Source organism: Chiroxiphia lanceolata, chromosome 9, assembly GCF_009829145.1.
Source record: "Chiroxiphia lanceolata isolate bChiLan1 chromosome 9, bChiLan1.pri, whole genome shotgun sequence".
NCBI lineage: Eukaryota > Metazoa > Chordata > Aves > Passeriformes > Pipridae > Chiroxiphia > Chiroxiphia lanceolata.
In genome coordinates, this window is record NC_045645.1 from 4,165,341 (window position 1) to 4,189,923 (window position 24,583).

Below are 24,583 nucleotides of genomic sequence, written 5' to 3' on the forward strand. Positions count from 1 at the left end.
CACACACATGATGCTACAATAAATCTATGTGCTACTGCTTAACAGCTTCTCTTAAAAAGATTCATAGCTCTATTTACTGGGCCTGATTCTGCTGCTAGGCATGTGGGAGTAAATCTGAAGCAACTCTACCTGGAGTCAGTAAACAGCCAGGGAGAGTAGGATCAGAATTGAGCTTTTATATTTTTAAATAAGTACTTAATTACCATGCAGGAAACCAGAAATTGCTGGCTCCACAGTTCAGCTGAGGTTAGGAGTGCAGCAGGCAGAAGCTTTGCACTACTCCAGATTTGTGAAGGAGTAGAGTAAATGCTCTCACCAGCCTTTCCAGACAGGGAGAACAACTGGGTGGACTTCCCTTTGACATTAGAAATGCATGACACTGCTCCCAAGGAAAGAGAAACTGGAATGTCTCCAAGGCTGAGGTCGCCCCTCCAGCCTTGGGAACCTGACATTATGAAACACCCTTAAAAACAGATTTCTACACATAAGCTTGGTGTGACAGTCTGTCTGCTTACTAAACATGACATTATACAGCACCTTATGAAGAGGAGTGTACAAAATTGGATACTGTGTACATCTACCATACAGGCATGTTCTCAGTGAATGTCACGCATCATAACCACAGGCTGCAGCAGGTGAACTTCCAATTTGTCATCACGAAAAACTCTTCACCGTGCAGGTAATAAAGAACTGGAACAGATTGGTGGTGAAATCTCCTCCCCTGGAGACATTCAAACTCATCTGGAGAAGACCGTGAGCAAACTGATCTAAGTTTGAAGTTAGTTCTGCTTTGAGCAGGTGGCTGGATTAGAGATCTCTATTTAAATTATTCTGTGATTCATGCTGTAGTGGAGCCTGATTACACAGAGCGTGTCCTTTCTCTGTCTATATGGTCTCTTAATAAGTCTTTCATACAGACACTAATTTAGTAATCGCCTAGTTCTCTGCATACTAGCTGCTTTAAGAGGGAGCATTCAGACTCCTGCTGCAGAACGCTAATTACACACTGAATAAGGGAATATATCAGATGAAATGGATGCACCCACAACCCATCACGTCTAAGCCCCTTCAAAACCAAAACACGCACAAAAACTTAGCTAAAATTAAACACGATTCTCCTCCTACTGCTCAATTCCCATTGCAGAAGTATTTCTCCTCAGGAAACCTGAACATGCAAGACCTAGAGCAAGGTGCTGCTCTAGAACTGAGAAGACATGTCCTGCCCCAGTCCTTTCCTGGAGCTGCTCTGCAACAGGCAGGAGGAAACCTTGCCTCTTCCATGCCTTGCCTGTCCAGACCATTTAGCGTATCAACTCTTCAGAAGAAGGGCTTCTCTGCTATGAGTCATAAACTGTTTAGTGCCTAATGGTAAAGCCTATAGACGCTTAACATAATACAATCATGTCACTTAAAGGCCATTAGTCTCCAGTCTAAACAGCACTTTTCCAGTCACAGAGGGGACCTGCCAACCCAGGAAGGCAGCATAAGGGACGTGGGTGGTCAGTCAGGTCACTGGACTCGCAGACACCCAACGTGAAGCCCCAGGTAGGATGGAGCCCAGACAAATGGCACGGAGAAAAATCACAGCAGCTCTAGCAATCAAAAGTTTTATCTTTTGGGTTTTCTTGAACCACTTGAATCAGCTGAAACCCCTGTCTGTGAGGTGAAAAACCTCTCCACTTCCAGCCACAGCTGTACCACTTGCAAGGGGAAGAGCCCCTCACCCACAGAGGGATTCTCCAGCATTCTGCATCACCTCTCTTTCCACTCAACGAAGCAGATCATTTATCTACAAGAAGAGATGCCATTCTGTCTTGTGCCGCTGTTTGACCTCCTCTTCTTTCCTGGCACCATCTCTGCCCTCCTCTGGCACCATATCATCCAGTTCTGCTCTCTCAACTGACTTCTGTGATTGCTTCTTCTTCCCTCTCCCCACTAAAGGGAAGACAAAAATCCTGTAAGGAGCCAGAGGGATGGGGTAACACAACCCAAAATTACACACACAACAGCTTCACGGGCTCCCAGCACAGCCTCCACGCTGGCAGCAGTGGGGAGAGCGGCACGTCGTGTAACAGGGCCTGAGCACAGGTTTCTGTGCAGCTGCAAATTACACATGCACAGGGGAAAACAAGTTTGTCTTTTCCTTGTGGGGAAGAGACCGCTCCCCACCTCCAAGTGCAGGCTGCCATTAGTATTTGCTTCGCCGGAGAGAAGGAGCGCCGAATCCTCCAGAGCAAAGGACAAGTGCAGCAATTAGGATGCAGGGGCTGCGGGAGCTGTTTAACAGCACGACCCGGAGGTCAGTGCCGCCGACTCCCAGCCCTGCATAAATATTGTATGAGTCCAGGAGAGGGGCTGTTACAGCCACCCTCAGCGCCAGCCCTCCCCCCTCCATCGCCGCTCTGCATCCAGCTAGATACACCAGCAACATTATTTACAGATGTGACAGTCGGGAAAATCACTTTAGTAACTAAGGGAATGGGAATGAAGGCTGCGCAGTAGAGCAGGCGACTGGGAGCAGGCTCCCATCTGCACCTCCTGCTTCCCCTTGCAGACCTGCCAGACAGCCCGTTCTCCAACCAGGAACAAGGAGGGGAGGGGAGGGGAGGCTGTGAGCGCCCCTCTCAAGGCTTGCCCAGGGGTTTGATTATCAATGCTGCTGAAGGACACTTCAGCCAGCAGCTGCCTTACAGGTTCATATCAGTATCTCTGCTAGACCCTCCCTTTGGAGGGAGCTTTATATCAATATAATGAGAGGCTTTAGAGAGAGTTTCCCTCAGACTCTGTCTGCGTAGCCCTGTAGAAGGGTCCCCACTCCAACACAACCACAGGGGCCTCATCCCTGCAGAAACTCCCCCAGCTGCTCTGGTACCATCTTCCTCATCCATGACCTGTTCACTTCTTATTCTCTGAAGGATCATCTTCACCTGCAGCTTCAGTCACGCTGATTGGCACCACCTCTACAGTATCCTGGAACATCCTCACTCCTCTGCCCACTTTTCTTGCTGGACATGCCAGGTGACTGCACATTTGCTGTGATGCTCTCCACAAATACAAACCTCCTCTCTCAAGTTCGCCAAGACTGGAGGCTCCTGAGGACAAGGACACGGGCTTTTCTCCGACTGTACCAGCGGCCCATGAATTCCTAGGGGCACGCTGCTAATAAACATTACTGCCCAGGGCAACACACAAGGGCTGCAAGATAAGAAACGCAGCTTGGATGTGCTTCTGACCATGATACCTGTCCAGAAATTTTTCCACTTTTCTGTGGCTGGTTGCTGAATCCAGGGAAGGCAGAAGCCCTGTCTTACCATTAGCAGCTTTCCTAAACTCACTGTGCAATTAACGGGCTTGATTATTGATGGCAAAGGCAGGGAAGGGAGGAAAGGAAAAAAGAGCCAACGAGAAGGGAATGATGTGGGGGTGGCAGGCGCCAAAGGTCTCCGAAGATCTTCCCTCAGCCTAGAGCAGAGAAGGAGCCCCTATCCGCTCTGCCGCTCCCACGGCCCTGCTCTAATGCTCCCTGACATGCCTCTGAAGACAGCGAGCTGTTTGCAGTCACCACCGTGATTTGTTAGTAATTATTTTCACGGTGTCACATTGCTGTCACTCTCTTAACAAAGAGACAGGCAGCCCGAGGCTGCCTGCAAGAAAGAACCAACAGAGAAAAGGAATTGTCAGGCACCCAGGGATCCTCTTTGCTTCCTGGGTTTCACAACCAGAGTCCTTACCAGCTTCTGAAGCAACTTCTGAGGAGAAGTGGCAAGTCAGAATCATCCCCCATCCTGGCCACAGGAAGAGGAATTAATTACTTAGCCCCTTCTCAATTTCACCTTACCTGTAAATCCAGTGCAAGACCCAGGTGCTTAGAGCTCCTTAAGCCAGCGATTTGCTTCAGGCCTGCAGCAAATGCAAAACAACTGTGGCAATTGATGACTTTTAGTGCTCTCCTTGCAAGACCCAATTTCTTTTCATGTGGTCTTGTCATTAGAGGACGCTTCCCAAACACAGCAATCCTGATGACAAACCTAAGCCTGCCTAAGCCTACCACCCTCACACATTAACCCTTCAGACCGCTCACATGTGCTCTTCCTATACCAGATTCATTAATTACAACATACTGCTGTGCTCTGCACGGCAGTAACATTTCACTTGGCATTTCACAGTGCCAGGGGACCCCAGCAGCTTCCTCACACCTGAAATACACAGTCTAATGGCTTGCTGTTTTCTCGTATGCAGTAGAGTGACTTGACAAGACCCTCCCCTTGAACCACCTCCAATCCACCCACTCATGCATCCCACACCTTCTATGCAATCACAGCCATCCATCCTTCAGCTGATTTGTCAGTCCAAGGTAATCATGCCTTTCCCATGGCGCTTGCTTTGGCCCCCAAGGAATGGAGGCTATTTTGGCACCCAAACTGTCACACAGTATAAGGATACAGAGATGAAAGACACCTGGCCAGACAACCTTTAAAGCATCCTTGAGCTCTATGCAGAAACAAAATGGACTTCCTCCAGAGTATTTCCAAGTCTGAACTACTCCCAGCAGAAGAGTTCTTCCCCTGCCTGCTTACTGACAGTGCACAAGGGTCAGTCCCTGTAGCCCTGGGGAGACCTGGGTATTAATTCACCCTCTTAGCACAGGGAGAATTTTGCCTCACAGTCTAAGCAAAATCTTCCTGCAATTAACTGCATGGAAGAGCACTGACTCAGAGGGCAGCTCCTTTTCAGGGGTCCTTTTAATAACCAAGAAATGGCACATACATGCTGTGAAGAATTAGGACCACCATTGGGAAGCTAAATGGTCCATAAAATGGAAAGGTTCTCTTCAGAGCTGGGAGCACGGTGAGCTGGAGGAGAGGTCTTGGCAACCTCCCACCAGGCTCCTCCATCCGCTCAGTTTGCAGGGATAGACAGGATTCCAGGCAGGAATGAGGAACTGAACTCAGCAGGTGCCCAGGCACCTCTGAAATGCTGGCTGACAGTCAACACCAAGACCTGGCTCAACATCCAGATGGAAAAACTGAAGCAAGGAAATTAGAGATGACCAAGAGGCACCTATGGAGGAAAAACAAAGGGTGTCCCAGAGTGTTGGTGCTGGGCAGAAGGGAGGAGTAAACCCAGCTCCAAGGGAGGCAAAGCTGGTGAGACCAAGGTAGGATGAAGTCCTGGGCAGTATGAGCTTCCCATACACAACCTTGTCAGGACATCATCCTACTTCCTCAGTCTTCTTCCCACAGACTTCTCTATTCTGCTTTCTTCTAGTACCACCTCCACATCTCACATCATTGCTAACACCTGGTCCACAGTAATCTCTGAGCACAAGACACCCATCCTCAGGGTCCCAGGCTGCTGAGGGCAGCACCTTGGCCAAACGCAGAAAAAGGTGATTCCAACAAGGAATGGACTCAGCTCAAAAGTTAGTCTGCAGCTGCAGTGTCCTCCCGAGTCCTGCACACACCCAGACATCCACTCCTGAAAGTACAGAGTCGCTGGACAAGACACGTGAGAATACGCTGGAGGGAAAATACCAGGGATGACCTCAAGATGGCCCAGTAGGTCTTTGCCAGCCAGGAGCTCCAGGAGGAAAGAGACTGAACTCATCCAGGAAAATGGCTCCCAACAGGAAATAAACATGCAAACAAAACAAAACGCTTTGAAGAAAGCTATGGAGTCACACAGTAGAGCAAGCAAAAGAGGAAGGATGCTGCTCCCAAGCTGGCAGTATTCTTCAAGCAGAGCTCTCTAGGCACAGAAGACATAAGTGCAGCACTCCCAGTGAAGCCACTGGGAGGGCAGCACTGATGCCAACACACAACTGCTTTACTTTGGCTGGGAAGTAAGAAGTGCAGAGATCCAAAGAGAGACAGCTGACATTTCAGCCCCAGCATGAAACACTGTGGCTGTCTAACACTAGAAAAATTAAGCTGTTTTAACAGAAAACGAACACTTCGTGAAGCTGATCCTGTTTTTCACACATGCCACAGACAACAAAATTCAGATGGCAAACAACCCTCCAGTGGTTATCCTGTGCAGTCCTCAAGGCAACCAGCTTTTTAGTTCCCCAGGGCACAAGATCACCACAATGCTGAATTGCTGTTAGAAGGCTCTTATACAGACAGAGGTTAGGGTGTTTTTTCTACCAAGTATCCATCGATTTTGAAACCTTTTGCCTGAATTCACTGCAACACTAGACACAGAATTCACCCTAGTGATTCCTGGTGCAGAGGGAATAACAGTTCCTTACTCTATGAGCAGATGACATTGAGACCAATGACTTGCATCCAGTTTAGTGTGACTGTTTTCAAATACAGCTTAAGTCACCCGGGGATGGAAAATCCACCTTCTCCATTCATTACTCCATCCCAAAAGTTCAGTGCTGGAAATAAAGCACTCGATGCAATGCCTGTCTCATCCCTCCTTACGCTTCAAATTTATTCCAAGTTTCTTCACCATCTTTCACGCTATTTCCAACTTGTTTGGTCTTAATTCCCAGGCAGCAGAGTCCTGCTCCCCAGAGTGCACCGGACATCACAGTTCAATAAATCTGTGGCCAGTACAGCCCTGACTATGACAAATGTTTTTGCTATGACATGCCAGACAAGTAGCAGACCCGAAGGTGACAGCCCATTGCATGATGATTCCTATGCAAAGGTTTCATGTCCACAGCTTAACCCAAAGGCATTCCCAGAATGACACATCTCAGACAACGTAACTTGCAACCGATGATTTCAAACACAGACAAGAAAAGGGAAACTGGTATATAGGGATAACAAAAGCCAAGTCTGATATATTCATTTTAAATAAGAGTGTACAGAGGGGGAATCTTAAAATCCAAAATTTATTTTGCATAAGTGATATAATTTCCTTTAAAAACAAAAAGCTGGACTGCAGGGTCACAGAAGTGAATGAGGTCAGTGCTGCTCCCTGTAAGTGCCAGAGAAGAGCATGCTCACAAGGCTCCCTTGCTTAGCTCTGGCAAAGCACTTTAGGATGTAATTATATGAACAACTCCATCAGCAAATCTGACTCAAAAGGTTCCTGACCCTGGATACTCAGTCTCATCCCCGCACTGTAGTTCACACCACCCTCTTCCTTCAGCCAATGTAACCATGTAAAGAGATAAACCATAGGTTTGGTCAGCAAAACAATCCCCACTGAAAGCAATACCACCAAGCTAATCCAAAGATCTTAGTTGGAAAGGAATTGTTTTATTAGTTTTAAACACAGGTTACTATATTAACTTTCAGTTACCAGATCTTTCTTGTCACTCTCAAAGCCACCCTCTGAACATACCTCCTGCCCTGCTGCCACCCAACCAGCCCACCCTACACCTTCTCCTGCCTTTCCTCACAGCTACCCAAGTGGTCCCACTCACTCCAATCAGTAGCCATCTGCAATTTCTCCCCCAGCAGAGGCTACCAACCCCCTCCCGGTCCCGTGATAAAGAACGGCATGCACAAGGGACACGAACACCATCAATCCTTCTTCATTCATGTCCCAAGGCTGATCTCAAACTAAACCTCCAGGACAGAAGGCTGGAAAGAGCACTGACTATTGCAACACTCAGAGCAGCTCTGAGAAGGCAAGTATCCTCCCAGCCTGTGTAACTTGCAAAGAAAGAATTAAACAGTAAAATTAAGCAATGGTATAATTTACTGCTTAGAATTTACTAATATCCAACCTAGGAAGAGCACCAAGGGCTATAAACATTTCAAGACACTTCACTGTGTTTTATCACTATATTAGAGAGTACTTGCCTTTTAACACTTATTTAAGAAAATAAAAAACTTCTGAGCAGTAGCTTCCTGTGAAGACATAAATTAGCATGTTCTGATCAGCCACACTAAGTGCAGTACAAGCATCTTCATATCAGTTATACAGACTAAAGCCTATATGTACTTTTAGCTATGCTCAGTGCATTTGCAGAATGATTCGAAACTAGGGAGAAGGATTAACTGATGCTCTTGACATTACGGTGCAGGTCTGAGTTTTGGCACGTGAGGCTTCAGCTCTGCCTCTGCCTCCCTGCACAGCCACAGGCATATCACTTAACCTCAGTGTATCTCAGCTTTGAATCTATGAACACACGGCAAAAATGCCTCTTTGGTTGCTAAGATTAATTCACATTGTGTTTAAGAGCCCACAAACTGGTTCCATACACAGAGAGAGGCAACTCGACATTTCAGGGGAGACAGACCACACTGAAGGGCTCAACCCTGGCAGACACTAAGAACCCTCTTTTCCAATAAGACCATCTCCTGTAGTCAGTGGCTCCCTCGGCCCTTCAGAGGCACATTACTCTCACCACCCAATGCCACATCAACACTATTTGCTTAATGACTAGAGGCAGTTCCAACCTAGGTGCAGGATGAGGCCCAAGCACTAAAGCAGACTACACTAGGTACCTGAATCCATCCCTGGAGCTGTTAAACTTGGAGGATAGCTCCTTGCAACAGGCTAAAGGAATCCTCCTGCTGAGCACACAGAGGCCTGAGGACCGTGTGCCTAACAAGGCTGTATCCCCACTCATATTTTAGCTTGGCAGGTCTGGTGCTCCTTTCATCTTTTGCTTCAGGTAGCTCTCTTTAATTAATAACATTTCTGAGTCGACACAGGGAACTTTCCACCCAGAATGAATGGCCCTCTCTCATTAGAACCACGACTTGTCATGATGTATTCAAGAGCAGGAGTGTGATTCATTCCCTTGTCTGGGAACGAGGGGTGTTGCTGGGGGCTGGGGGGAAGAAGAGTCTCTGTAATGAGTGACTGATATTTGCTGAAGTTGATATGCGACTCTGTCGGCTTGAACTGCCTTGTCAGGACAAGCCTTCAAGAAAGGTGATGTTCCTACTCAAGAGGTTTTCCTCATTAAAGAAATTGCATCTTAACAGGAGGGAAAGGGAGGGGTGGCAGGAGAGCTGCTGTCTCCCCGCCTCCAGCCTGGTTCACACACACTGAGCACTGAAAGCGGGCTGATCCAAGCACAGCCCGTAGAGGATCAGCGTTCCATTTCGGAGGAATGCTCACACAACGAGCTCTCTCCAGCAGTAACCAATCCCTCCAACAGGGACACTCCTTCTGATGGTCCACCACACCCACAACAAAGCCCTTGGTAGCACGGTCAAGGACTTCAACTCATGCTAAACCTCCATAGGCCCCTCCCAGATGCTTGGTGTCCTCTTCTGGGCACCCAGCTCCTTGTGACTAGTGCTCCCTGCTGTCTGAGGGAAGCCAGACAAACAGCTCTGTGGTCTTCCAAGAAAGCTCCAATGTTCAAGAGCAACCAAGATTGTAGCCACACAGTGCCTGAGGATCCCTGAGCCAAGCAGAGGCTTCACTGATCCTGAAGCAGTTGAGTTTCCAATTTGAATCCTGCACTCAGATAGTGCCAGACACCATCAGCAGAGAGCAATACCTTGACAGTCACTATTCCTCCAATGCTTTTCTTGACATACTCCTGGCTTAGACAGGGCTATTTCCCCATCTTGTGCCCAGATCCACCCCTGACAGGCTTGTAGATTCCTCCTCTTTGTTCCAGCCTGTCATGGTTTGAGACCCCCAAAAATCCAATTTCCAATTTCCAAGCCCCCCCTCCCAGTTTGCTTCAGTGTGAGAGGGTTTTCAGACATAACACAATCGCTAGCATGGGGAAATTGTATCAAAATTTATTACAAACACAATAAATACTATAATACATTATATACAACAATTCTAACTATCTCTTCCCCACATCCAGCTTGCTCATCCTACTGGGCCTTCCAGTGCCCCGGCACCTACCAGTGGCACCTACTGGCAGCCCTCACAGCAGACAGGCCAGTCCAGAAGACATCACGCCTCAGCTCTTCAACAGCACATGCAGACAAGAGTCAAGCTAAATGCCCAGGTCATTGCTGGAACAAGGCCGCATGGTTTACCAGCCAAGCTAAGGACAATGGAGGACAGGAACTTCACACCACTCAAGACACAGGTAAAAGGACTGCAGCTTGCTCTGCAGGCAGCCATGCAAGTAGCTGTCATTACTAAGGAAGCTGTCATTACTAAGGAGCGGACCTGCCACAAGTGGTGGCTCCTTAAGCCAGGAAGCACTGCACTCACCTCATTGTCCTGAATTCCTCTGGAACCCAGTCGGGTTTCTACCACACAGTGCTTTCACCAACACACTCCTCCAAATGTGGACAAGCAGCACTGCCTCCCCTCCTATTGCCCCAGTGCCTTCTGTGCCCAGTGTGTGGTCTCAACACAGTAGCAAAAGGCACTAGCTACACCACTAGTCTTGTAGGGAAGCATGGGGTGATTCCCTGGAATACCTCCTAGATGTTCCACATCTCTGAGGCTCTATCTCCCTGTCTGAGCAGCCTTGTTTCAGCTCTCTGCTTTCTCTCTTTAAAAAGAGATGCTCAGTTCTGCTTTGCTAAACCCTATTTGGCAATGTGTCTAAACACACGCAAACTTAATTAGTTCAGGAGGGAGACTCGGCATTTCTGGTGACGGATAAAAGTAAGGGGAAATGAGACAAGTCAGAGCTGGCAGGGAGTCCTCACTCGAGCCTCATCCACTGGCACAGTGCTAATCAGATGTGACGTTACACGCTGCAGCACCCAATCGGCGACGGAGCGGCGTGATGTGCTACTCACCAAGCGGCTGCAGCCAGACTCCTGCTATCCATGTGGCTGGAAACACGAAATTTTCTGCTTTGCCCTGCAGATGCTTCAGGATTGAATTCTGAAGTTAATGGTTTAAAAAAATTTTTTAAAAGGAAGCGGGAGAAATGAACCACTCGCTACAACCTCATGGTCAGAAGTGGAGTCTTCTTTTCCAGCTGACTAGTGAGGGACAATCCATGCGAGAGACCACTGCAAATGGTGAACTGTGTATCTCTGCTCCAGAACTGCATGTCCTGCTGAGCCAGCTCACCCCACAACCCCTACGGCTCACCAGAAATGGGGCTCATCTTTACCTCTGTTTGGCCATGGTAGAGCTCTGAAGGAAAAAAAAAAGCCACCCAACATATCCAGGTTGCTCACTCCACACAGATGCCAAGTTAGGATGTTACCTGGTAACCTTGTCAGCCCACTGTGAAAGTGATGGAAAGATGGGCCTCAAGCAAAGATAAACTGCCATCACCAAAAGTGGCAAACTGGGCTCTCAGAACAGCAATACAGGAGTAAAGAACAGAGAAAATAGAATAGACGAGAAACAGAAGTTTAGCACAGCAGCTGTTTGAGTTGGTCTCTAATAGAAGTTTAAACATTATATATAAAGAAAAATAAGCCTCATTCTTCATTTAAGCAGCTAACACAGGAACCTGCAATATATACCAGCTCTGGACACAGCTTGAGCAGAGACCCAGACTTTGACTCAAGAGCTCACGTACCACCCCCTGACTGGAGCATGGCCAATTTCTCATCTCCGCTAGCGCTTGTGCTGAGCTTTGGTCCTCACATCTCATGTCTCACTAATCACACCAAGAAAAGGCAAGGAGCTGCCACTCTATAAAGACCACTCTGCAGGGAAGAACCGGGGCTGATTGCTCCTAGGCTGTGTGCAGTTTATTTAGGCTTCTGACTTGGGGAAGCCAATGTCACAGTGGAAACCAAGTCATACTACTAACGAGTTGTGGCTGTCAGTTTAGCATTGGATGTGTCAAGCCCATGCTTTACTGGTGTGATAACAACAGCAGTCTTTATTCAGCACTGTGGGGAAATTAAAAATGAAGCAAGATTATAGGAATCCAAAGGAATTCAGCACAATATGACTCTGATCTGCAAACACTTTACGGATTAAAGTAATTTTTAGACATTTAACTCTGTTCTTATAATAACATTTTTAGGTTGGTGGTCTAGCAATGTTCCTGAGAAAACATGCACATACACCAACACTTGCAGATCCCAGTGCAGGTTCCCACCAGATACAGTCACCCAGTTGGCGAAGATGACCTTAACGATAAAAACACCAATGAATCATGCCAGAGCTGTTTTGTATTCTGTCCCAAAGACTACTCTGTGATTCACATCGAGTTACTGTGCCAAGATGACAGAGAGGAAGCCTTGCATGCGTCAGGTAAGGACCATCACTTGATTTGGGTGTACAAAAACAGCATTCCACGTATGCACTCAGAAATATCCATCCCTTTGGAAACTATACCCGGATAAAAAGGAAAACATCACAAAACTCCAGTCTAAACCCCTCTTGGGATTCTGAAAGGATTCATTCACTACAGAGAATAACCTAGGCAGTGATCTTGCACTATGCCCAGCACTCGTCTTCCGAAACAGCTCTCCAGTGCCAGTTATGCACGGCAAACAACAATTTCCCTAAGAAACGACAATTAGGGACAGTTGCAGGCTTGCAAGGACAAAGACATAGGTGCTACAGGCAAGCATGGAGCAAAAAAGCCCAGAAAAATCTCCCTCCCCTTCCATACTCACATCACTTTCAAATCCCAGTCTCCACAGGTCACAAAAATCGACTTGACGCTGGGATCTAAGAGGCCTTCCTTTGCCATCCACTCGTCAACCCTCTGAAAGTAAGGCAAGAAAAGGGGATGAGTTTTGCGGAGACAGGCCAAGCCACAACAGTTAAACTCAGATAAGCTGCCTGCAATCAAGAGAGAAGAAAATTGTGATCTTATCCACCCTCTCCCTCTCTCTCTTCTCTCTTTGCTTGCCATCTCAACAACAGCACGTTTGGACCTTTGAAGATTTCTGATAGGAGACATCAGGCAACCAGAGCAGAGATGATCTTATCAGACACCGCAGCAGCTCTGCTCATGGAGGGATGGAAGTTGTGCAGCATTAACGGGATGATACAACTGTGCTGTTACCTGGCATTTCTCCTCCACTTCTCCTCTCCCTGTACCAAAAGGGCTCCCAGTGAGCATAACTTATGTCCCCTCCACTGAGGACAAATACACAAGTGTCCTGAGATGGCATCCCTCCCCTGCAGCATTTTTCACATACTCTGATTCATACAGCTCCAAGGGGTTACAGGAAAGGGGGAAAAATGGAAGGGCTGGGCACACGCAAGCACTGTGTGGCAGTAACAAGCAAAGCTACATGTCCCCTTCCTTTCCAGTCTGGATCCCTCTTTCCTCCTTGCAGTTCTGAGATGCTTGTTCAGGGTAGTGTGGATTCAAAGTGAATCCACTATTCCTGATCAACTTTCCATAGCAACAGATGTTCTGGTCCTCTTCAGAAATGGGTCACGTTAATCTGGAGGATGCAATCCACCTGGGGAACTAAAGCAGAAGACTAAAACCCCTGCATAGATACTTTGTCCAGCTAAAACTAGCAAATGATGTGCCTAAAATCTTGTGGTGGCAGGCAATCAGCTGCTATTATGCAGCCTCACTAGCAGCATTTCCAAAGCTTCAGCAAGAGAAATCCGTCCTCTTTTCCCTCACCTGACACCTTTCACTCCTGAATAAACCAGCATGCCCCAGAAGCTGCCTGACCTGAATCTCATTTCAAGCTAGAAATATGGTGCTGTAGGAACACCTTTTCGGTCCAAATAAAAAAAAAAAAAAATTCTAAATAAGTGTTTCCACACTGTAAGAAGCTTCCACAGAAACAGAACAAACCATTTTCTGGAATACTCCAGTAGCGATCTACATTCGCCCATCCAGGCAAAGAGGGCTGTCCCTCCTGGGGAAGCAGGCACAGGCGTCCATACGCTTATGGACACGCACGGCTGCTACGTGCTCCCTGGAGAGCACAGGGAGAGCTGGGGGTTTGCATGGATGCAAGATGTCACCTTCGCAGAGCACCATCTTCGGTCTCGTGTCATTGCCGCAGCCTTTCCTGGCAGGGGTCGATGCTTCTTCCTGTGACCGATTGCACAACAGCCCTCTGAGTAAAGCTCCCCGGGAAAGCAGCATCCAGCCTCTCAGCCACACTTCTGCCTCCCTTGGGCTGACAGGATCTTCCAGCCAGCCTCGCACGAGGCTGCCCGAAGTTGGGGACAGCAGCAGTAACCCTTTTACGTTCCCTGATGTGAGCGCCCATGAAGCGCTGTCTCCGTGGAGGATTTTAAAGCCTTTAATTTGATTTCCTCAGATAAGCAATTGTTGCAATTATTCTGATTAGGAACAATTAGGTAACACAGCAGTGGAAATCCTGACAGAGACAATGCATCGAACACCAACCTGCAGCCCAAGTGGGCTCTGCTTGAGGAGGTTTCCTTCACTATCTTGACTACCAACAAAAGCTATTGACGGAGAAATACTTCCAAGCTAATTAAGCCTTAAATGCTCTAGGAATTCAACATTAGGCAGATAGTATTATTAGGGCTATCTCTGCATTTGCACATCCTCCAGATTAGATTTTAGAGGCATTTTCTTTCTATGCTACATGTATTACTGAGCATTTAAATAGGTAGAAGAATTAATTTAATAAAGTGCTGGGGAAGGGGAAAAGAAACGAAGGCAGAAGCTCCAGGAGCAGTGGTCTCGAGCAATGTCTTGGTGCTTTAAAACTGGCTCAAGAAAGAATCGCCTCTTCTCCTATCTACTGGCAGGAGTTTGGATATCTTGTCAGCACCCTTGACATGAACAGCTGGAGATGACAGATCAATGGTTCAATACTCTCAGCAGCGTGTCACCAATGTGACAGCAAATGTTATTCTAATGAAGCTGTAATCATAGTCAAATTACGCGGTTCGATTCTCAGCAAGGGGAGGGTGCAGGGAAAGAGATGAAGAGGGGACGACAGGACCAGAGGTCAGAGTTCGAGAACTAAAGGTTACTCTGCTTACCTCAAGCACTTGCTGGAGGCTTGGCTGGCCATCCACCATGCCTTGAATAATCCCAGTCAGCTGAAACGAGAGACAAACAGAAAGCAGGCATCAGAGCAGCACTCAAAAGATCATTAGAAAGGTCTACTCTCCTGTCCATCTCTCTGCAACCAAAACATGCTCCCGTGACCCACATGGATGCTGCTGAGTAGCCAGTCACAGTAGAGTGACCCTGGCAGCTCCCCAGCCACAGGCAAGGGTACAGCTTCATCCCAAATACAGAAATGTAACGGGGCTCCTACCCACACCACAAAACAACAAACTCTTGGCAGGGCAGGATCCACTTGGGGAGCAGTGTCATGCTTAAGCATGATGCCCTTTTAAACATGCATTTCATCTGTTTTGATGTTGCCTTGATGTACACAGGAAGCAGTAACTACCAAGGTCTCTGGTCATTCCCCTGCTATTGCAGTTACACCAAAATTTCAGTGTTAGATGAACAGAAGAGACGACTGTTGGTAGTTAAGACCCAGAGTGGACCCAGTCATCCCCCCCTGCGTTGGACAGCCAGCATGTGTTTTTTCCCATAGTCCATCACAGCATTCCTCTAAGTACATTTCAAAATTGTACTTGAAACAATGGAATGAAACCCAAAGATAAGCACTTTCTTCCAGAATCCTGTCCACGCTGTTCTTCAGGAGGTTCCTTAGGAACAGATCCTGCTAACACATAGTCCTACGGACTGCTCCTGGACTGCCTGGCTGTTTAAAGCTAAGACACAGACATAAAAAGATGAAGTCTCGTGGGCCTCTGCCTGTGTCTGCCCAGTAGGGCTTGAGGCATATGGAAAAGAGATAATTTTTCTGTCTGCCTTCCAAGTGACAAAACTGTCTTTTAACATATTGAATATCGGACGTCAGTAGCTTGCCATCAATGCATCCAAGTAATTAAAAAAATCATTACTAAAACAAGTGCACACTATGGGATTTCACTTCATATGGCACTTTCCTGAAGCTACACACCTCACACATTTTCATAAAATAAGGTCAATGAAGGAGCACGCCCTGATGCTTGCACACTCATCCAGGGCTCTGGAAGCCATAGCACCTACTCGAGAGGTGCTGACAGCCTCACCACCACCCAGGAGTAACTCTTCCATGCAGACCAGCTCAATCTACTCATAAAAATAAGCCCTCTCACAAACCACAGGGTTTGGCTTTATTAAATATGTGGCAACCGAAGGAAGCTAAATGGTTTTTACCTCTCAGTTTCTTTGGCTGCTTGGCTTACAGCATTGAACTCAGAGGATGGAAAAAGAAAAGATATTAAACTCCAATTAAACTGTAATTACACTTAATGAATACCAAATACCTGACTCACTGAATAAGCTGTAAGTAAAAAGATTATTTTCTCATAGTGACTTCCACAGAATGGTAATACATACCTTTTAGGGAAAGTATTTTAAGAATGTAGAGCTTTTCTACGTGGGTTTCTCAAGTTCATCAAGCCATTATGAGGCAGAAAGTACCAACTTATCTGTACAAGAACATACTGCCCAATACACACACACAAGATTTGTGCTGCAGAAATCATACACATGAATACAAAGGGATATACCTGCTCCATGGGTACATTTCAATACAAGTCAGAGAGTGCTCAAATGGGACCAGATTTATATTCTCTCACCCTTTCTGATCCTTTCTGTTATCAGTCACATCCACCTGTCACACCCAACCTAGTGCATTGGATCTCTGCAGCATTATCTGGTCTTGCAGCTTTGAAGAAGTATAAAAACATAAAACTGCACAATTGTAAAGTTTCACTCGTGATCCCAAGAAGCACACAGTACTTGGGAACACAAACAAGCTATAAGGCATTTATCTTTCTGTATTTTTATTGTCTATTCCTTCAGGGAAAAAAAAATCAATAAAAATTAATCATAAAAAGAGAGCAAAGTACCATGAAAAAGCCTGTACAAGCACCTTCTGTGTAGAGAGAATCTTTCCTTTAGCTCCCAGCATGAACTTGCTTGGGCAGCAGACAAACCACTTGCATCTTCCAAAAGGGCATGATGAGCTTTATACACCTAATAACAGCTTTTAACAACTTGCAAGCACTTTCCACCATCTCCGCCTAAACACTCATCATAACACCCAGCCCTCATCATAACCAATCACAACCTGTTGTTTTACAGAAGTAGATCAGGAGAAAGGGAACCAGACGAGGGCTCAGAGTGAGCCAGTACTGGAAGACATGCTCCTGGCCATCTGTGTGGGGAGTTGAAGAAATCTCCTGTAGCCAGGAGGTGCATAGACACACTAAAAGCAAAGGGATACCTTGAGGGTGACCACAAGTTCTCCACCCTTCCAGGCACCCTTCCCATGCTGTGCTGTCCTCTTCAAGGAGGAAGAGGGATGGGAGAAGTACTCCAGACCCAAGGAGTAATGCCAAGCAACTCCAGTAACCCTCCCACACAGAGTCTATCCTAAGCAGTTCTACTGCTTCCCAGGAAAGGCAGCAAGCAGAGGGGAAAGGGGAAATCAGCAGCACGGCAGACAGGCTCCCATGTAATGTTAACAGCACTGCTTTTCCTAGAGAGTTTATCTGGGAAACCATCTATTTCTACTCCAAGACAGTTTGCTGATTACCTAAGCACTTGTCTCTGGTGTACAATCTGATAATCAGGCCTGGTCTTTCTTTGTAGACAAAGAGGCCAATAAATCTCACCCTTTGTAAGTAGAGGTGCCTAGACAAAGCCCTTTACTGGCATTTAGCAAAATGAGTATTTTTCAGAAAACATAAACCAGCAGAAAGTCAATGGCAAGTGCTGGAGCTGTTCAGGCAGCAGCTCCACAGCAGCACGTCCTGGCTGTGTCCCTGGGGTCTCAAGGGAAACTACACCAGTGGCACAGGGTCGACCCCTACACCTGCTCCATGTTTAGTAAGGTCGCCAAGCCCACTGTTTAGTAAGGTCTCAGTACAACCAGTTCACCCGTGGCCTTCAGGGCAGGGCTTCAAATTCAGCTACAGGGCCCAGCGACAAGCCCAGTTACATTCCCAGCATGATCCCACTCCTGGACCTCTTCGCAGCCCCTGCAACAGGCCAGTGGGCTGCCAAGCTGGGAGGGACAGCAGCCATGCTGGACACTAAGCAGCAAGGGCTGCAGTGGGAAGATGCCCAGGAGCCAGTGACTTCCAGGCTAGGACTAAAACTAGCTCCTTAACCCACACTGTTAATAACAGAGGACTTGCCAAACCTGGCAAGTGGGACCTTTTCATACCATTGATACACACAGGTGGGGGTTCTGCGACCATTTTGCCTGCTGGCATCAGCACTGCCTGTTTTCATCCAGCTCTGGACACGATGCCAGACCACGGTCAGAGGCAGAGTCTGCAGCACACACTGAGCTGGGACAGCCGTGCCCATCCTGGGGACTCCAGCAAACACGTGGCCATCACACACACACACAAACACAGAGCTCTGCTTGCTTTAGGGCTCCACACAGGAGACACAACAGGGGCAAGGATGCAATAGAGGGACTTCCAGAAAAAGAAATTTTGGTGGTAGTTAATGAGACAACTCCTCTCTAGAATGTAGAGGACTTGCAAAATGGACATTTTGGGCTCTACTCTTTCAGAAGATGGCGCTGTTTTTAGCCCAGATCAGGTGCAAACTCTGAGATTTATCACATTTGTACAAGCATATGTCCAGTAAGTCTCATGGGGGTAAGGACAGCCAAAGTAGTTGTCCAGCCTTCTAGCATTAAGGTTGCAAAACGCTTTGCATTATAACCCTCTGTTCTCACACATTTATAGCTTTCTGAAAGCCCCTCTCCTGGGAATAACGTTTTCGGTGCTTAGTCTTTTTTTTTTAAGTTGAAATAAAATACCTTCAGATGGTTTTTAGTTACGAGAGAATAAAAATAAGTATTTGTTTTTACAATGTGAAAATATGGAAGGGGCTGGTTGGTCCTGGAGGGGACTCCACCTAAAACAGAGGAGTCATTTTTCATCAGGTTAGTACATGTGGGACAAGCACTCCAAGAGCTTAAACCTGCAGCCAGCGAGGTAGGGAAAAACACACTGTGGTGCTATGATCCTAGACAAGACAGGGACAGAACAAAGAACTTGGATATCCTGATTCCCACATTAGGTACTTTAGTCACCAAGCTGGTCAACATTGAACCAGTGGAGTGGCAGGAAAAAAAGCTCAAAGCAAGAGCAACTGAAAGTTTGTTTTGATGGTTACAACAAGAAGAAAGAACACACTTGGGAAAACATTCAACTTTTTGTGTTGAACAAAAAAAAACCAAACAAAAAACAACAACAAAACCCAAACCAATCCCTGGCCCCAATTCCTTTGAATCCTCAGGGACTGCACTGCCCACCTTCATTCTGTATCTGTGGAAAGGTGGCCTCGGCTCAAGAGCAGCTATACTCAGCAGTGAGAGCAACCAAGTAAAAAGAGGCTACTTCTCCAGCAATCATTTCAAGCACCCCACAAGCATGACATCAAAAAGAAAGTCTTAAAAATACAGACATCCTACCGCTCTGAAGGACTCATAAAACCCCAACATGCAGGAGAGTCATTTAGAGCCTCTGAATACGCAGCCATACAGCACTTCCTTCCCTCAGACCATGCTCTCTTTGACCTTCCCCACCACAGAGCAGCACAGCAAAATCACAAGAGCTCACAGGGAGGTTACAAGACTTTGAGCATCAGTTTTTATTTTGTGGTCAACCAGTTAGATGTTTGTTAATTGTAAATATAACTATTTCAGTTAGCAGATCACAGCTAGAGTTATTTATGAATCCAAAGTGAGGTCTTTACATGCTACTGCAATAACAAAAAATTATTCCCCTTGTCCTTAACCTAAGGCTGGCATGAGACACTGCACTGCAGCTGAACCGTGAAGAGGTGACCCCAGTCTCTGGTGCAATGGAAACCTGCTTCCCAGGGAGACCCTTGGAGCACCAGGGAGCCTTTGCACTTTACCTCTGTACAGAAGGGCGTAAGCTGGGGATGCACCACAGGCTGAACATACATGTGAAAGGTGGATTCGATCTCCATCGTCCTGCCATTCAGCTTCAGGATAGGGAATTCGATGATTTCCTGAATAGGGCAAAAAGAAAAGCAGCTGTTCATTTAAAATAAACAAAGAATGAAGCTACAAATTATCCCATTTAGCAAGGTGGCTGTAAAAAGAGGGGCCTGATAGTCCCAAACAAAAATAAGCCCAACACAAAGCTCTGCAAAAGTGGGAAGGTGGTGCTGCAGCACAGAGCACATCCAACACCTCAGGCACAGAGCAGGATGGTGCTGATGCTCATCACAGCCAGGATGGCAGCAAGGAGGTCTCTGTGCCCAGCACTGCAGCTGCACATGGCCCTGCCTAAGCTGCACCTAAGGAAGATGGTCTCACACCACCCACACGTGCTACCCATGGAACGTGGAGATGTACCTGCAATGGGCTCAAGTCTGTTTGGCAAGGACATCCCAGGGGCTGAGCCCTCCCCAGAATCAGTCCCATCCTTTTCATCCCACCATCCTTTTGGAGGACACCATCAGACAGACAACAGGGACTACTGCATGAAGCACCTCCTCCTCTGGAGAGGCTGAGGAGCACTGCCCTCCTCCAACAGACTGAGGAGCTGGAAGCTACCCCCAGATCTATTCCTATGGGATACAGCACAGTAGCAAGCCCCGCTTCATTTTCCTCTTTGTAGCCAATTTATGCTGATAGGGAAATAAAAACGTTCCTTCATCAGAAGAATGTTCAATTATTTGAATAATCAGCAATCAAAAATTTACATGGACCTGTTAATAAAAAGTTTAAACAAATCCAGTTGCGATGGATTTCTCAATTATTAAAAAATATACATGAAATTAAAAAAGCTGCCCACTGAATAAAAGCGATAAAATCCTTTGTGTTCACCCCCCTCCTTCTCCATTCCCTTTCTTCCTTCCAGTTTAATGTAAGAGGAGAAGTGACAATTTGTTTGGTGTCTTTAAAGAATAATTTGTCTATGTTATTTAATAGAGATCCATGGCACCAAGGTTCTGGAGTGCAAATGAGGCTGCTGAGTGATATCCATGCAACAAGCCTCTCAAATCACTTCTGGAGAGAAACAGAGAGAGGGAGAGAGAATAAAAAAAATATTGCTTTTTAATATTCAAAAACAGTTTGCAAAATTTAATCAAAGCAGAGCAAAAGCTAACATTTTTACCACTTTGACATTTTTATTAGCGCTTTCATAAATTTTTAAAACATGAATGGAATTAGTTTAACAACAAAAAAAAAAACTGCCTGAAAACATCTGGAAGAGACAAATAAGAAATAATAAAAAATGAAAAAAAAAATCCAACTCCTGTGAGTAAAATTAGCATGTGAAAAATGCAGCCGCTGCAGAGGAACTAACACACTTTTCTGGACCCTGGTTGCAACCCTCATGACCTGGAGGCGGAAATTATCCTGAGGTTATACATGTGAGCTGGTGACATCACCACCCCACTAGGCAGCAGGAGGGCAAGAAGCTGGGTGGGTAAATGGAAATAACAGACAATTTAAACAGCCAGGAGGAACACCCAATTTCCATAGTGGACAGAGCCTGTGGATGCAGGAGAGCAGCTTTCCTGGCGCAACAGGCACACGGCCCAGACCAGGGCACGTGGGGAACATGTGCTGCTGATATGGAAAATTAGGAAAAAAAATTAAAATAAAATAAAGTGTTAATAATGTTAAGTGCCCAGGTGCAGACACAGAGCAGTGGAACTGCAGAGGATGCAGGGTTTAACTGTTTCCCCATGGTCATCTGTGTCACACTCCATGTGTTCCACGTGGGCTAAGGCAGAGCAGATGGTTGGGTACATCCTTCCCCACAGCCGTACCACCCCACTGGGAGTCACCAAGTTTCCCCAGGAAAGAGAGGAAACTCGACCCAGGGGCTGGAAGGGGAGGAGAAGACACGTGCAAAACACCTGAGCATCACCCAGACTGCCTGTTGTGGTGCAGCCAAATGCACCAGCTTCAGCCACCCAGGAGGACCCATGGAAACACGAGAAAGTAAGAAATGCTGGACACAGCTGATCCTCCCTTCAAAAGGGCTACCAAAAATAGGCTCTGAAAGCAGCAAATTTCTGTTCAGGAGGAAAACAGACTGCAAAGTTTGAAGCTAACAGACAGGCTGTCATAACAGAGCCACGCTAAACCCCAGGATAACACTGTGGCATCTTTCAAATCGGGTTGGGGCGTCTCGCTGCCCCTTAGGTCTGCATCCCACCCAGCGGGTGACCATGGAAGCGGGCAAGCCCACGGCAGGGCAAGATGAGCATTCCCCCTTCCGGAGAGAGACACACACCGGCTGGATTTCACAGCAGGGCTGCACTGCAATGCTGGGATAGGTCCTAAGGGACCAGAAACATCCTCAGGGGCCATCAAGTGGCTGGATGCAAAGCGAGACTGAAAGACAGCCTTGCTGCTGATCTGATACACAAAGGCGTTGCTGGCCTTCCAGTACCAAAGGCAAAAAGCATTTCCAGGAGGGTCGGATTAAGACAGACGGAGGAAATAAAAAGCCATACTAAAAAAACTGTGGAAAATTTAACAATATCCAGAATTACTGCGGGTCTTTAGGAAGTGCATGGCCAGGAGTAGGGGTGGAACCCCAGAGGCGACTTGAGCGTCTTAGGAGAAAGAGCAGCCACTTTTTTGGGCTTATTTGGTCAGTTTTGGAAGCAAGTGGTAAAGAACCTTTCTCAAAAGGCTGTTTATCTGCACGCTTCCTATAGCGGAGATTTTTCCAGTCTCTGGCAGTGTTTGCTCCACTGGTATCTAAGGCAACAGATACCAGCCCCATGAAATCAGCCCCACTCCTCACTAACGACGTTAGCCAGTCCTGCAATGAAATTTAACCTGTGACACTGCTGTACTTTTCATTTAAACTTTCATTTGGAGAGAAGCAGTGTTTGGAGACCCTGCAGTTTGTCCTGCTAATAAAGACAAGTGTTGGGACCTTTAAAGGTGCCATTCATCTTTTGCCTTTATTAAATTCAATTTTCTTAAGCCCATGATACATCATGAAATTAAGAGTTGACATTCCTGCAGAAACAAAAATATCTATCAAACATAAACAGAAAGGGGGGAGAAAAGAGGCCTCTATTACCAAGAATTTATGGCTTAAAGTTGATCTGTTTCCACTTTTTTTCTCTCTCTCTTTTTTTTTTTTTTACAAGCATATGGTTTGTTTTAGATATCCGAAATGTTATTACAGATCTAGAATTTCATTAGTAATTATTATGAAATGGTGAGCACTTAGACACTCACACACACAACCCCCCAGCAGACTGTGACGCAGGAAGGCAGCCGGGTGCTCTCTCACGTTTCACAGCAGCCCAGTGAGCTCAACATGCTCAGCTCCATCTCCACCATTCAAGGACCTTCACTGCTTCCTCCCAGAAGGGAAAGGTGGAAGAAAAGAGGCACGAGGGAGTTAAGAGGAGAGCTTCACTGACACTTCCTTTCTTTCATCTGAACCTGATCATCCATACGTGTTACCTTGAGATCCTCACCCAGCTCCACTCCAACACTGAGTACACATCCTAACTTCGGCAGTGATTTGTGCCAGCAGCATTTGGGGCTTCTAAGACTTCCCCCTGACCCACCCCCAGCTTACAGCACAACCAGAAGTTATGGATGTGCTAAAATAATGCTGAGGGTGTCCAGAGGCTGCAAATAGCCGCAAGCCACCAGAAGAACAAATGTACTCATTTGAATTTTGCGAGCACTGCAATTAGGTATTTTATTTAGCACTGCAAAGTAACTTGAAAGGAAATCCAGGATTCAAACCACCACCAATAAATAAGCGGCTTTTTATTTTCCTTTCATTGTCATGAAAAGTTGAGCATGTTTTCTGTTGAGAAATTCTGCACGAGGCTCCCAATTACAGGCATTTGCATTTATATTGTTGGAACACAGAGCTTCTAAAATCAATATTAACACGCTTAAAGAAAAAGGCATCGGCACCCTGTCCCTCCCCTCAGCTGCGCCCCCAAACACAGTAACAATAGGAACCTACAGAGCCAGAGGCTTATACATATCCATTACCAGGTCCACTCTCTCTACAACAATCTTGCATTTAAGATTTCATGGTCCTTCAAGCAAATCTGGCAGCTTCCTTCAGAATTTTTACCTTTTCTAAAAACAAAAACAAAAACAAGGGTTCCAGGTGAAAGCCTCTCGTGCAACCTGGCCAGTGGGCTGAGCAGCAGCAGGAGGCTGCAGGGTAACTGTGGAATGGCTAGGGACTTTCCTTTAAGAGGGATTTGAAAAATTCATAAGGGCATGTGAAAGCACTGCTATAAACCCAACCTTTCCTCACCCACTCGTCCTAAATGAAACTCCCTTCCCTTTAACACCAGAGCAGGGATGCACCAATTCAGCCTTCTTCATCTTCTTGCTAATAAAAGAAATGAAGAAGAACAAAACTATACTTGCTAAACAATTTCCTGTCAGAGAAGAAAGCACCTGAAATTACACTAATTCCCACAGAGGAATCTTTTTGCTTATCCTTTTGGATCTGGATAGCACTCACATCATTAGACAGGAAGAATAAAGTGCCCAGCAAGAGCTTCCCAGCTCTCAAAACCTTTTAATACAGAAGCCTATGTATAAAGTGTCCAGGCCACTCTTCAGGACACTGGGTTACATATTTGAGGAAGGCCGTATGGCCTATTCAGTGCAAAAACTACGAGAGAATAATTTATCCCTCACTCTAACCCCCATGTGAAGAAGTTTAATAAACACAGGAATAAAAGATGCCCATAAAAATCAGAGCTGACTGTTCAAAA

The 24,583-nt window shown here is 46.5% G+C and overlaps 1 protein-coding gene across 3 annotated transcripts in view; it reads right to left on the minus strand.

Moving 5' to 3' along the window:
• ERI3 (ERI1 exoribonuclease family member 3) overlaps positions 1-24,583 on the minus strand; it is a 128,233-nt gene that overhangs the window by 84,870 nt on the left and 18,780 nt on the right. For all 3 annotated transcript variants that reach the window (XM_032696627.1, XM_032696625.1, XM_032696626.1), the window contains exons 3-5: positions 19,733-19,849; positions 14,758-14,817; positions 12,435-12,526 (exon numbers count right to left, since the gene is read on the minus strand). In XM_032696627.1, coding sequence (XP_032552518.1) covers positions 12,435-12,526; positions 14,758-14,817; positions 19,733-19,849 — 269 coding nt within the window. The remainder of the gene's footprint in view (positions 1-12,434; positions 12,527-14,757; positions 14,818-19,732; positions 19,850-24,583) is intronic.